This window comes from Sminthopsis crassicaudata, chromosome 2, assembly GCF_048593235.1.
Source record: "Sminthopsis crassicaudata isolate SCR6 chromosome 2, ASM4859323v1, whole genome shotgun sequence".
In the NCBI taxonomy this organism is placed as follows: Eukaryota; Metazoa; Chordata; class Mammalia; order Dasyuromorphia; family Dasyuridae; genus Sminthopsis; species Sminthopsis crassicaudata.
In genome coordinates this window covers 605,501,787-605,516,256 of record NC_133618.1, presented here as the reverse complement: position 1 = coordinate 605,516,256, position 14,470 = coordinate 605,501,787, and the positions used below count along the sequence as shown (strand labels likewise).

Here is a 14,470-nt window from a genome sequence, read left to right as displayed (position 1 = left end):
GGCACCTACATGTAAGAATAATTTAGGGTAATATTCTAAGTGATTGATATATATATATATATCTATATCTATATAGATATAGATATAGATATATATATAGGTCACTAGGGAAATAGTTCATTGTTAAGTATTATTTATAAGTGTTCTGATATGAGTGTCATTTGTATAATTTTATGTTTAAGTATGGTCATTCTTTCAGCTTTCAGCTTTGTAAAACCTTGGCAGAGGTGTTCACCATTGTGATGAAAGATACCTCACTTAGTGTCTAAATAGAAAAGGAAATTCCAATAGATGGAGATGTTTTTCAGCTATTCCGGTTTGCATATCATGACACTATGTTGATTGCATCATAAAGAACAGGTTCTTTACAAAATCTATCACCATTCAAAAGAAAATGACTAAACATCCAGAGAAGAAAAATCAAATGGATAAAAAATGTTCATTACTGGGACAGCTAGATGGCACAGTAGATAGAGCACCAGCCCTGAAGTCAGGAGGATCTGAGTTCAAATCTAGATGTGTGACCTGGGCAAGTCACTTAACCCCAATTGCCTCAAGGGGAAAAAAGTTTATTATCTAAAGCTCTCAGTGGTACTGAACAGAGTAATCCTAAGCAACTGAGTCTCCTGATCCACTTGATGAAATGTCAGTCTAGCAGATTTGAATAACGATTTATTTGTAGGATATAAGGAGTTGGTGTGCGGCGAGGCCTCAGTTCTCACTTAGTAATCCTAACAAGAAGTGCTCCTTTTAGACTTTATACTTTTGTAGTTTATAAAAGTAAAGCATGAAACTGAACAATTGGAAGAGACTTGCCTTTCTGCCCCTATAGATTTAGGGCTCTGAAGTCATCTCCTTGTCAATAGGCTGAGGGCAACAAGGGCTCCCTTTTATTCCACTACACAAGTACTCATCTGTCTCTTGGGGCTGACTGACCAATGCTATTTACTCTTCTTTTTTTTTGAATATTTATTCCTATTTAAAAAGATATTATCTTTCTCCACAGTGGCTCTATCCAGGTCCAAGTCCAAACTTACAGGCATAAGGCCTAGAGTTCTAGGTACAGTGGTAGCCCTCCTATTCATTGTGACCTAATCCTCTAAGAAAACTTCTCCTCTTCTTTTAAGAAACCTGCCAATTCTTGCAATATCTGGGTGTAGATTGATACCTGATAGCACATTTCTATACCTAATTTTGAAGAGTCAATAAGAACTCACCAGACACCACTTTTCAAAGTATAATCAATCTCTGAGATTGAAAAAATTGTAAGGCAGCTTTCTCCTTCACATATCACACCCACATACCCAAAACCCACACACTTACACCTATACCTCCTTAGGGCTCTAGGGGAGCTTCTCTGAGATTACCACCTTGGACACTTCATGATGGTTCCTGACTCTGCCACTCTGGTTCCTGGTTAAACTGAAATTTTAGGCTAGGTAAGTGCTATATTCAAAAAGAAAAAGAATCTTTACCCAGGACCAGCAGGATGCCCTCTCATTTCTATGGCTGCAAAAGTCTTGGCTCTGAAGCTCCATCTCCTAAACAGCTGGATCTATTTCAAACTCCAAGTTCTTTTGTCAGTCCTCTCTACCCAGAAAATTATAGTTCAGGAAACAATATCCATCAATTCCTCTCTCAGGCTGTGTCCAAGCCCCCATGGCCATATGTTTTCAATCCAAAATACCATTGCTGATTGAGGAGGGAGGAGTAGAAATCCCTTTCCTGACCTCCCCCCTTCTTGTTATACTTTGAAACAGCTTGCTGTCTTCATGACTGACTCAACCAGGCTTAAGTGCACAGAGGAAAAACACTAAGGCAATGCTTGACCTGTGGCAAGACCATGCCATTTACCCAGCTATAGTCCAGGCCCTTTCATATGCAAATATAGTCATCAAAGATTGAAAGAACTTTTTGTCCCATTCCCTTACAGATGAAAAATATGAACAGTTAAAAGTTTGAAAGGAGTATACTACAAGTATATTACCTATCCATAAGGGTGACACTCAAAATCTGGCATTCTATTATTTCATCAAGTGGAAGGGAGAGTTCCACTGATCAGGGACAATATATTATCATAAGAATTAGATGAGTAGCTCATCAAGTTAGTCTATCAGTCCATGTTTCTTGGACCAGTACCTTATTTTTTTTTTTTGTTTATTTGTTTTAGCTGAGGCAATTGAGGCTAAGTGACTTGCCCAGGATCACATAGCTAGGAAATGTTAAGTGTCTGAGAATAGATATGAACTCTGGTCCTCCTGACTTCAGAGCTGGTGCTCTATCCACTACATCAACTAGCTTCCCCAGGTCCAATACTGTAAATGGATAATGAGCAGGACCTAGAACTAGATACAAGAAAAAGAATGGAATGAATTTCATTTGGGAAATTAAATGGCACTTCCAACAATTTCAAGCTACTAGCTGACACAGAACATCATCTTTTTTCAATTGTGCTTTTTTTTCAATATTACCATATGGCTGCAAATCATGAAACATCACAAACTCCAAAGAATAAAAGTTGCAATAGATAGAGGATTGGTGAGAATAAATAGGCTCTGGACTACCACTGATGAGTTGTGTACAAGTGGTAATCAAGTATACCATCCTGGAAATATAGAGTTAGAAGGGATAAATTGGTTAGGTGCAGAGAACCAGGGATAAATACTTATGACCTGAGTGCTACTTTGATAATTCTAACTCTGGATTTATTTTCCCACTGCAACAAAGAAGGGTTCTCAGAGTAAGAAATCCCCTCATAAGCAGGATGATAACATAAATGCTTTAACAAGAGTAGTCTGCAAGAGTGTGCAGGATGGATCAGAGTAGGGAAAAATAGTCAAGTAAATTAAGAGACTCTTGTGGGATGACAGGGGCCTCAATAATGATACACAACTTGCCTCAAAGTGTTGCTATACAGAAAGCTGGGAAACAATTTTTATGGTAAGTATCTGGTAAAGGCCTCATTTCTCAAATATTTAGAGAATGAAGTCAAATTTATAAGAAAAGTCACTTCCCGGTTGATAAATGGTCAAAGGATATGAACAGGCAGTTTTCGGTCAAAGAAATCAAAGCTATCTATAAGCACATAAAATGCTCTAAATTATTATTGATTAGAGAAATACAAATTAAAACAACTCTGGGATACTACTTTATACATATCAGATGGACAGAAAGGGAAAATTAATGTTGGAAGGAATGTAGGAGAATTGAGACACTAATGCATTGTTGGTAGAATTGTGAACAAATCAGTCATTCTGGAGAGCAATTTGGAATTATATCTAAAAGGGTTATACCCTTTAATCTAGCAATACCACTTCTAGGTCTGTATCCCAAAAAATATTTTTTTAAAAAGGGAAAAGAACCTATTTGGACAAAAATATTTATAGCAGCTCTTTTTTGTAGTGGCAAAGAATTGGAAATTGAGGGGATGCTCATTGATTGAGGAATAGTCAAACAAGTTATAGTGTATAATGGAATGGAATGGAATACTATTGTTCCATAAGAAATGGTATTATATTTCTTTGTCCTTTGTTCTTAAAGAGGACTATGACATTAGGAAGGCGATGCCATGATATGCAAGTGAATTGGATTTAAATGAGGGAGGCTGGGCAATGTCACTTGTCTCACTTTCTCTTCTAGAGACATCTGTCCCAGGCCAAGCCCCAAGTTTTCATTGTTTGGATCCTGATTGACTCAGAGTGAAGATATGATGAGAAGGTTGATTTCAGAAAATTCTGGAAAGACTTTCTCAAATTGATACAAAGTAAAGTGAGCAAGACCAAGAGAAAACATAGACAGAAACAACAATATTTTATGATAATGATCACTTGTGAATGGCTTAACTCTTCTCAGCAAAGCAATGATTATTCCAAAGGATTCATGATGAAAAATGCTATTCAAATTTAGAAAAAGAACTGAATGAATAATACAACATATTACTTCTGACTTTATTTTTTCATTTTTTTCTTCTGTCCTGTTTCTTCTTTCACAATAATATAGAAATATTTTATATGATTGAACATATAAAACCTATATTAAGTTGCTTACTATATTAGAATGGGAAGAGGTGAGAGAAGGAGAAAATTTGAAATTCAAAACTTTAAAAAATGTTAAAAATTATTTTTACATGTAATTGGGGAAAATAATATTAAAAAACTAAAGTGTTGCTATAAGCTTTAAGTTATTAAATATTATAACTGGAGCTCTCTTTATCAATTTAATCCTCTCTACTCATGAAGCTTCTAAGAGTAAATATTTCCATAAAGTGGAGGCATGATGATAAAAGACAGTAATTCAGATTGGAAATAAAGCAGATCTGGTAGTCAAGAGATGGGTACAAGGGCATAGAGGGATCGATGTTATTAATAAATTACTGTGTTTCACTTGTGTCTGACTCTTCATTACTCCATTTGGGGTTTTCTTGATGAAGATACTATAGGGGTTTGTCATTTTCTTTTCCAGCTCATTTTACACACGAGGAAACTGAGACAAACACTTGTACAGGGTCACATAGCTAGAAAGTGGCTGTGGACACATTTAAATTCAAGAAGATGCCTCAGTGCTCTTGGAGGGTATTTTGTCACAGGGTGCATTCACATTTTAAAACAAACTATAAAAAATGAACTGAGATTTTCTTTGACCAAAGGACTATAAGTACCTGTAAAGCCATGTAGTTCAGAATATAATGACCAAGAGACTTTAACAGGGAATGATCACATCACCACTTCTGGAAATCTGCAGAAGGAGTTCTCTACTTATAGATTATAAAAGGCAATGCCTATTCAAAATCCTGTCTAGTGTGACTACAAATGATTGAAGTGATATATTGGCCTGTGAACTGTTTTACATATCTATTTGCAATGAGGACTATTGTTATTTCTATATTTTATCAAACCTTCCTTTAATATTTGTAAACTGTAATTTGCAAGGATGATCGCAACATTATGCTGGTAAGAACACACAGAGTGTAAAACTCACAAATAAAACTTCTTGAGGTGTTCAGCTGCTATAAATGTGTTTGCTAGTCCTTTAATATATAAAAGTTTTCAACAGACAGTTTTTTGTTATTTTTCTATTGCATCTGACTCTTTGTGATTCTATTTGGGGTTTTCATTGGCAAAGATACTGGAGTAATTACTTATTTAATTAATATATATAGAGAGAGAGACAGGTGCCAGTGGCATCATGATCAAAAATAAATAGGTTAGCCTTGGCAAGAGGGAAGTCTACCAAGAAAGCATGAGAATTCAGACATAATTTTAATGTTATTTAATGGCATTTTGGGAGATATTTTTTAATGTCCTCATTTTAGCTGCCTTCTCTTTCTATTCCTGCTATCCTCTTCGCCCAATGATAATTTTTTTCTATCTTTCTTTATGCTTGTGCTGTATTTCTATTTTTAGCACAGCACAGAGCCTAACACATAGTAAGAGAGTAATAAATACTTGTTGACTTGACTTTAACATTATTTCTATATCTGATAATAAAGTTTCAGACAATAAAGACATTTTAATGGAGAAAATAAGGGGATATGACTGATCAGCAGTTCTCAAAGTGTGATCTGTGGTGGAGACATTTTTAGGGAGTCTGTGAGATCAAAACTAACTTCATAACAGTGCTAAGACATTTTAATTGATAATGGATAAATAACAATAAATATAATCCATATAAACAAAAGATCTTGGGGGGATCCTCAATAATTTTTAAGAATGTAAAAAACCCCTGAGACCATCAATTTTGAAAGCCATTGGATTAAATAATTTCAATGTTCTTTTTACTCTAAATTCTATATACGCCTACATCATCTTATCTGCATCATCACTGGTTACTCTCAAATCTATATAACCTGGTTTTTTTTTGTAATATTATAGTCTTCCAGAAGGTGTCACTCTTGACCTGAGAAATTATTCCTTTACCTTTTAAACTAAAATTAACTGGCAAAAAGATGCTTGCTCCTTAGAAGAAAAACTATAGTAAATTTGGATTGCATACTAAAAAGCAGACATCTCACTTTGCTGACAAAGATGAGCTTAGTCAAGACTATGTTTTTCCAATAGCAGTGTAAAACTGTGAGTGTTTGACTGGAAAGCTGAGCATCACAGAATGGGATACTTTTGAACTGTGTTGTTGAAGAAGAGTTATGAGAGTCCCTGGAGCAGCAAGGAGATTAAATTAGTTAATATTTTTAATTAATTTAATTTAAAATTTAATTAAAATTAATTAATTATAATTAAAATTAATTAACTTTAAGTAATTAAATAATTAATTAATAAGGTCAAATGTTGAAGTACTTTGGTCACATAATGGGAAAACATGACATTGGAAAAGCCCCTGATATTGGGAAAGAGTGCCAGTAAAAGGACAGCAGAAAATGAGATGGATAGTCATAGAAGCAATCAATTTAAATTGGGCAGATTTTGGGAGATAGTGAAAGATAGAAGGGCCTGGCATACTATGACTGATGGGGTCATGAAGAGTTGGTTATGATTGAATGACTAAACAACAACTGGCAAGATCATCATACTAACAAGTTCCTTAGTTAATACTATCACAAATTCATAGGATCATGGAATACTAGGGTTTCAGAAGACCTTAGAGAATCATTTATTTAATAAATATCAAGTGACTATTATGTGCAAAGCACTGAGCTAGGTTATAAAGAGTTTAGAATCAAATAGAGACAATTAAACAAGTACAGATAATTATAATATAAAATAGGACCTGTTATTGGAAATGAGAGGTAAGAAGATATTCTGAATGAGACACTCTCAAAAGCAGAATAACAAGAGCTATCATTTCTTTCTTTTTTTAAAATTTTTATAGTATTTCATTAAATATTTCCACAATTACATGTAAAAATTTAATATTAATTAAAATTTTTTTGAAATGCTCTCAAAGCAGCATAACAAGAGCTAGCATTTCTTTTTTTTAAATTATGGTATTTCATTAAATATTTCCACAATTACATGTAAAAAATCTAATATTAATTTAAAAATTTTTTGAGTTGCACGTTGTCTTCTTTTCTTCCACCTCTCCTCCTCCTTGAGAAAGCAAACAATTTGATATTGATTACAGGGATAGCATTTCAATTAAATTGTCAATAAAATTTAATTACACTTACAAACATATTAGATTAATTGGAGTATATTGTACTGGAAATATAACTGGAACTATAGCTTTGGATTCTAGGTCTGGTTCTGTCACTGATGGATCTAGCTGATCTTGGTTATAACCCTTACTTCAATTGCTTCAAAATGAGGATGATAATACTTGTCTTATCCAAAATTTAAATCCTTCCCTAATTAATCAAAAAAGGTCTAGACACCATGATCAGAAGAGTCAAAAAAAAAAAAAAGATATAAAATAGGTATGAACAAATACTTAATCAGCTTAAAAGAATTAAAAGTTCTGTGATCATTGTATGAAGATAGATAATAACCACACAAGAAATAGCTGATATTAACTGAGGTGGTCATACCTTTTAAACTATAGTATAAATAGAGTTCCCTTTTCCTCCACCTCAATAAACTCCATGAGCTCCTCCAGGATCAAATATAAAAATCTCTTTCTGTTTCTGTCTCTGTCCCTGTCTCTGTCTCTCTGTGTCTGTCTGCCTGTCTCTTTTTCTTTCTCTCACACACACAGATACACATAGCACACTTACATTAAATCTAGAAACATTTGCCTTCTTGCTATTCCACAAACAAGACTCTCCATTTCTGAACTCTGCATTTTCCCTGATTATCCTCTATTTCTAAATGTTCTTCCTGCTTATTTCTACCTCATACTTCCCTTCTTTTTCAACTAAAAATCCCATCTATGATAAGATCCCCTTTGTTCCTCTTATTGTTAGCGCATTCCCTTTAAGATTATTTTCAATTATATAGATACATACATGTATGTATATATACACATGCATATGTATACACACATATATCATGTGTGTGCATTGATGTTTGCATGTTTTTACCTTATTAGAATGCGTGTTCTGGGGCTGTTTGTGTCTTTCTTTTTATCTCCAGCACTTAGGGAAGTATGTAGGGATCGAGTGTGTCAAATTGAGATTAAGGGACTCACAAATAAACCCAGCATTAGGCATCCTTTTCTCCCTTTGTGTAGTTTTTACAAAGTTGCAATGGGGCCTAATTTGCAAAGGTGCCTCCTATCCCATTGATTACATGTGCATTTGAAGTAAGCCAGGCTCAGATTCTCCTCAAGATGCCTTCATTAGAGTTCATCACCAACATTTCTCTCTACTTCAAGGGGTCATAGTTACTGAAATTGTTTCCTTTCTTAATTGGCTATTTTTTTAATATCTGTGTCCATGTTTGTCTTCAATATGGTTCTCTTTTGTTATATTATTGTCTTCTACAGGTCTAGTCTCTCCAATAATATAGTTGTTGAAGAAGGTGGGGGGGGGGGGTAAAAGAAAGAAACTCTCCTAACCCTCCCAAGAATCTAAGAGCATTTCTTTCTGAAGAATCTGATCCTGGAGGTCACTTGCCTATGGTCACTTCAACATTTGCTTCCCTGTTCTTTTTATACATTTACTCTCTTCCAAATAATTACAAAATGTTTTCTGTAGGTCTTCATGCAGTGATTAAAAATAATAACTGACATTAGTGTAGCAATTTAATTTTCAAAACAACCTACATATATCATTTGATTCTCACAATTCTGTGGGTTAGGTGCTATTATTGTTAGTCTCATTTTCCAGATGAGGAAACTGAGGCTGAGAAGTTAAGTGACTTGCCCAGAGTCACATAGTATAAATGTCTGCCAGCTGGTCTGACTCAAAGCCCAAAGCATTTTAATCTCAAAATAATTATGGATTTATTCATTCTTACTTTATACTTTTGGTAGATTCAGTTCTAGTTTTTGAGCCTTTAGGATTAATTGGGATTGAAAATTAGAATCCTACTTTTTTTTACATTTAAAGGAAGATAATAATGTTTGACCTTCTTCCAAGAAAGAAACTGGACCAGCTGATCTAGCAGTTTCCCCTCTAACATTCTATAGAAGCAATTCTAGAAATATACAAAGAAAAACTCAGAGAAAGGGATTATGAAAAAGAGATAGTGTAAAACAACAAAAAAAAAAGTTTAAAAATACTATCATCCCTAGTATTCTGGGTGAGATAAACATTATACTTTAAAGGTCCAAAAATAATTTGCAAGAATTAGGTAATTGCAACACTCATATTCACAAAACGCATAGTGTCAGTTGATTGCCGAATCATCTTGTCTTATTATCCAAGAAGTGGGAAAATCTTTATCAAATAATTGCAAATTTTCCTTTAAGCGAATACCACCATTAGTTTCCGAGTATAAACCAAACGTTTGTAATAAACCAAGTGTTAGAAAACACCAACTGAAAAGAAACCGAAGTGTTAAAACATTAGATATTTTATCCAGAACATTTGAATAAAGAGACAAAATCGAACTTTATTTTCAGTCTGATGTCACTATAAACCATCTGATGTGTGTGTGTGTGTGTGTGTGTGTGTGTGTGTGTGTGTGAAGTCTGGGAGGGGCATAATCTACGGAGGCCCCTCCTGTCTCATTGATAACATGTTCATTCACAGTGAGCCCTTCTAACATAGACTAATCCCCCAGGCGGACATTCCCACTAGGCTCCTCACCTCACGCAGAACTCGGTAAGTTCAAACTACTAGAAAACGTGGATTTGTGAGAAATTCTAGTTCTGGAACTGCTTTGTGGGGAAGGAGAAGGGAAGAGGTGCGTGCTGTTTAATTGACCAGGTACTGTACTTTTCCTCCCGGTCCGCGACTCCGGGCTGGGGCTCGCTACACAAAGGATTTCGGAGGATGCAGAGCAATTTTCTTGCGAGGAAGATCAGTTGAGGATCTGGGAGGCAGACCTGGCGGTGATCACGGATTTATTCCGCTTAACCTGAAACCCTTCAGTCCCCTCGGTGTCGCAGGTGCACTAAGTGGGGCGGAGTTGCCACTCAGAACCCCCAGCCCGCGTATAGGACCGAGTAAACTTAGGGCGGGGAGGGGATGAAGAGGGAGGGCGGTGTTAAGCTTCGAGTTCTGGTCACGCCACTTGCTGTCTCTGTGTTCTGCGGCAGGTCCCGGGGATGCGCTTTGCGAGGCCCCTCTGCTGAAGCTGTCCAGGTCACCGAATGAGCGGAGCGTCTCCCTGCGGCAGAGATCGCAGGCAATGAGGTTTCCCGGGCTGTCTTTTCCCCTGCTGCTCCTCGGCTGCTGCCTCCTCGCGGTATCCGCAGCCAGGAAGAACAAGGATAGCACCCGGGGAGCAGCCGAGTCGGTCCCCGGCCCCGCTGGGGGCTCCTCGGGGCGCTTCTCCAACCCCGAGCAACATGCGTGTAGCTGGCAGATCCTGCTGCCTGCCCCCGGAGATGCGACCGCTGCCGGCGCCGGGGGAGCCGGGGCGGGCAGCGAGCTCTCCGTGAGCTGCCAGAGCCCGGACGGGTCGCGCTATCAGTGCGCCTACCGCGGAGAGCCGCAGCGCTGCGCCGCGTACAACGCCCGCGGCCCGCAGTACTGGAAGCAGGTGGTGGGGAAGCTGAGGAAGAAGAGGCGGCCCTGCCACGACCCAGCTCCGCTCAAAGCTCGGCTTTGTGGCGGCAAGAAAGGACTAGGGGCCGAGCTCCACCTGGTCACCCGGCCCCTCGACGCCGCCGGCGCTGGGGCCAGCTCGGCCGCCACCGCGCTACCCCGCGAGGGCAAGGTCAGGAGCAAGGGCCGTCCCAGGGGCCCGAGTCGTGCCCGGGAGGCGGCCCCCGGAGCCGAGGAAGGACTGAACCTGCCCAGAGCCCCGCCGCCGTCGGGGACCTCGGCCAAAGAGAAGGGTCCTGGCAGGAGGGGACACGGGGGCAAGCGCAAAGAGACCCCGCCGTCGGACGAGGAGAGGCCCATGGAGGCCGGGCCAGCCCCGGGGGGACCGATGGAGTTCAACGAAGAGTTGACGGAAACCTACTGCGCCGAAAAGTGGCACTCACTGTGCAATTTCTTCGTCAACTTCTGGAACGGCTGAGCCGAAACACGGCTGAAGGGGTGGGGTGGGATGGGGGGAGGAGTAAAGAAGGGGGGAGAGAGAAATGGGGGGAAGGGGAACGATTAGGGAGGCCTTCCCAGGGCAATAGTAGAAGAATGTGTCGGGGAAATGGGAATAAGCACGGAAGAACTCAGGTCATCCAGTCTGGGGAGTTTGGGGTGCGGGAAAGGGGGATGGAAGGGGTGAGGGAATTTAAAGATGTAAAGGTTGGCACCCTAGCAACGTGGTGTTGAGAACAAAATCAAATATATATTTCTATACATCTCCATAGAGATATGGAGAACCAAATCTATATCTCTCTAATCTCCATGAGATGTATATCTCTCTGGATATATATTGAAATATAGGTAACTTCTTCGTGGTTCTACAGCTGATGTGTGTGCAGAGACGCTTCCTGACTCCAAGACTGCCCTGTCCATGATATCGTGCTACCTTTTACACACACGTGTGTATATCTGCCGTGTCTTGGAGTCTGAGAGGTTTGCATCTCTAAGTGAATGGGGGTGAGAGAATCATTGAGAATTGTGACATTTGCAAGAGGTAGATTTTTAACTGAAGGCAAAGGAATGGAGGTGCAAAAGTAGTCATGCCATATGCATGCAGAAATTTGCATACATTTAGGAGAGATGGGCTTAGACAGGTTAGCAAGAGGTTATATGAATAAAAAGTGGTGGGATTGTGGGGCAAAATGTATTTTTTATAACTATTTGTACTAAAACTGCATCAAAAAGCAACTTCCAGCCTGGACCAGGGTGGAGTATTCAAAATGCCTATATATAGCTATCAGCTAATAGAGTTGGCCATTTTTTCTTTCTTAGAAAGTTTGAATGCACAGAATTCTAAGACAGGGACTCTAAGGCACAACAGAAGTAAAGAAAGGGATACATTTCCCTCAAAACTAAAGGGGCACAAAATCAATAAAATATGTATCTCACCACTGTCTTAGGTAGCAGCAACTTTATATTTTTGTCTTGTTACAAAATTTGCTCTCTTACAAGTCATTCAAAGATCAAGAGCTTGAGGGAAATACTATTAGTCTTATTGGTTGCCTTTCAATAGTCTTATATGTTCTTTAAATTAAGAGATGGCTTTGTGGTCTGGAGCATTTCTAATTTATATCCTTTATTCAGGGTTACTTCATAGAGTCTGGATATCCCAGCAATTTTAATAGGTGTGACTTTTGCAAGCTTCTCCATTTGTATTTGGTCCTATTAAAGAATTGGTTAAAATTTATGTATGTGTCTTAGAGTCATTTGGACCCTTTGAGAAAGCTTTATTTCCCAGGAGAAATCTTTATTACCAAGTCAAAGGTGTGTTCTATAAAAATGTGAATTCATCATACTACACTAATCCCATTTTAAAAGTGAGGCAATTTTCCTGAATCTCATTATATGTGTGTTTTAAAGCTATTGCTGTGGTATTAAAGAAAAATCAAACCTCCCAAAACAACAAAAAGCCCTCACACAAACAATTGCTAGATAAAAATTTCAATGAAGAAAAATCAGATTCTACTTACTTGAATCCTATATTCCTCATTATCAAAATTTATACTGGAACTCATTGAGGTGTATATTTCCAAAAAGCCTGGACTGAAGTTGTCAAAGATCTCAAGCCACTAGATGCCAACTCACCATCCCATAGCTGCTATGGGTTGTAAAAGTTTTATAGATAGAGAAAGGAATAGGTCTTTTTCTGTAAAGTTGCTTTGCTATGTTACGAGAATTCTGTATGTTTGTAGAAATCTACTTATGTACCTACATTCACACACCTGTTCTTGTAGAGTATTTAGAAAATGGCAGCAAAGGAAAAAAAAAAAAGAGAAAAGAGAAACATACTAAGTGCACATAGAGAAAGTCCATGGTGGAAGCAACACATTTGTGAGGGTATTATTTTTTTCTTTAGAAAAGATAAAAAAAGGCATGAAAAAAATCTTGGACCTTATTAATACCGAAACAAGATAACCAAGAAAACAACAACTACTCCCCTATGTGCTTATATACTATCCCCCAGCCAGGTCTAATTTTTATAAGAATCATCTCCACATCAATATAGGGCATCTTAAAAAAAGGATGCTAGAAGAAAAGAGACAAACTTTTACAAATAACATTCCACATCATTTGTTGTTAGTTATTTTTCAGTTGTGTTTGATTCTTTGTGAACCCATTTGCCATTTCATCCTCTACCTCATTTTATAGATGAGGAAACTGATTTAAATGATTTACCCAAAGTCAAACAGCTAATAAATGTCTGAGGCCAGATTTGAACTCAGGAAGATGAGTCTTCCTGACTCCAGACCCTGCAGAATTTTCATTTAGCCATTAAGCTGGCTGTTTTATATCTTTACCATTATATAACTTCACGAGAGACATAAGGATATAAGATTTCATGTTGTCTGTTCATTTTTTAAAAAGCATTTGATTTCTCTGTAACTTAGTCTCTAGTTCCTTGGAGGCACCAAGAAGTTAACTTACCAAACATCACAGAACTAGTATTTGTTGGGACAAAATTGAAACTGAGATGTTCAATCTTCCTGTTACATTGTAATTTATAAAAAGTAATTTTGCAGACTAAGATCTACCATTTTCTACAATTTGAATTTGTGACTTCTGTATTGTGTCTTGATTAATTTCAGCATGGGAAGACAAGGTTATCTTTCAGTAATATTTGTAATAAGTCCAACATTTTAAATTATGCTAATTATCCATTTTCTGCTTTCATTACTCAATTTTAATCCTATTCGTTTATCTTTCCTTTTATTTGGATTTACAGTGATCTGTCTTGATTATTCAACAATAAATCATTTAGGTCCTTTATTTCTCTTGTTGTCATTTCATGATGGGAAGAATGATGATAACTCATAGTTCTATAACACTTTCAGGCTTACAAAATGCTTTATGTATATGCAAACTGCAATGTAAATAGTATAAGCATTCACAAAATCTTGCCATTGAAAAGGACTTCTAATCCTAGGAAAGGGTAATTTAGTCTAACCCCCATCTGATCAAGAATCCTCTCTATAACATCACTGATAATATGTTCATTTAATGGCTTCTTTTTATTGATCCTTTTTATTTTAAAAATTTTACACTCACCTTTAGAATACTCCATTACTTATTCTTTAATTTGTTACTTTTGGCAATTTTTAAAAAATCCAATTTTCTAGTTCTACTTACTTTACTTTGTATCAATTAATAAATCTTTCATGTTTCTCTGAATTCCTCACATTCACAATTTCTTGTGTATAATAAATATTCCAATACATTCATATGACTAAATATCACATGACTAAACATACTGCAATGCAGCTGCCACCAACTGAAAATACACACATGCATTTTGACTGAAGAAAATAATTCATTAAAAATTATAATTAGTGTTCTACAAGAAACGATCAGCAGGATGACTTCAGAAAAGCCTGGGAAGACTTA

At 37.3% G+C, this 14,470-nt stretch overlaps 1 protein-coding gene across 1 annotated transcript; it reads left to right on the top strand.

Moving 5' to 3' along the window:
• Window positions 1-9,556: 9,556 nt before the first annotated feature.
• Window positions 9,557-11,040, top strand: FGFBP3 (fibroblast growth factor binding protein 3). Its single transcript, XM_074285241.1, has 2 exons — window positions 9,557-9,655; window positions 10,093-11,040. Exon 2 carries the CDS (start codon window positions 10,185-10,187, stop codon window positions 11,019-11,021), a length of 837 nt encoding a protein of 278 aa, XP_074141342.1. The 5' UTR covers window positions 9,557-9,655; window positions 10,093-10,184; the 3' UTR covers window positions 11,022-11,040.
• Window positions 11,041-14,470: the final 3,430 nt, after the last annotated feature.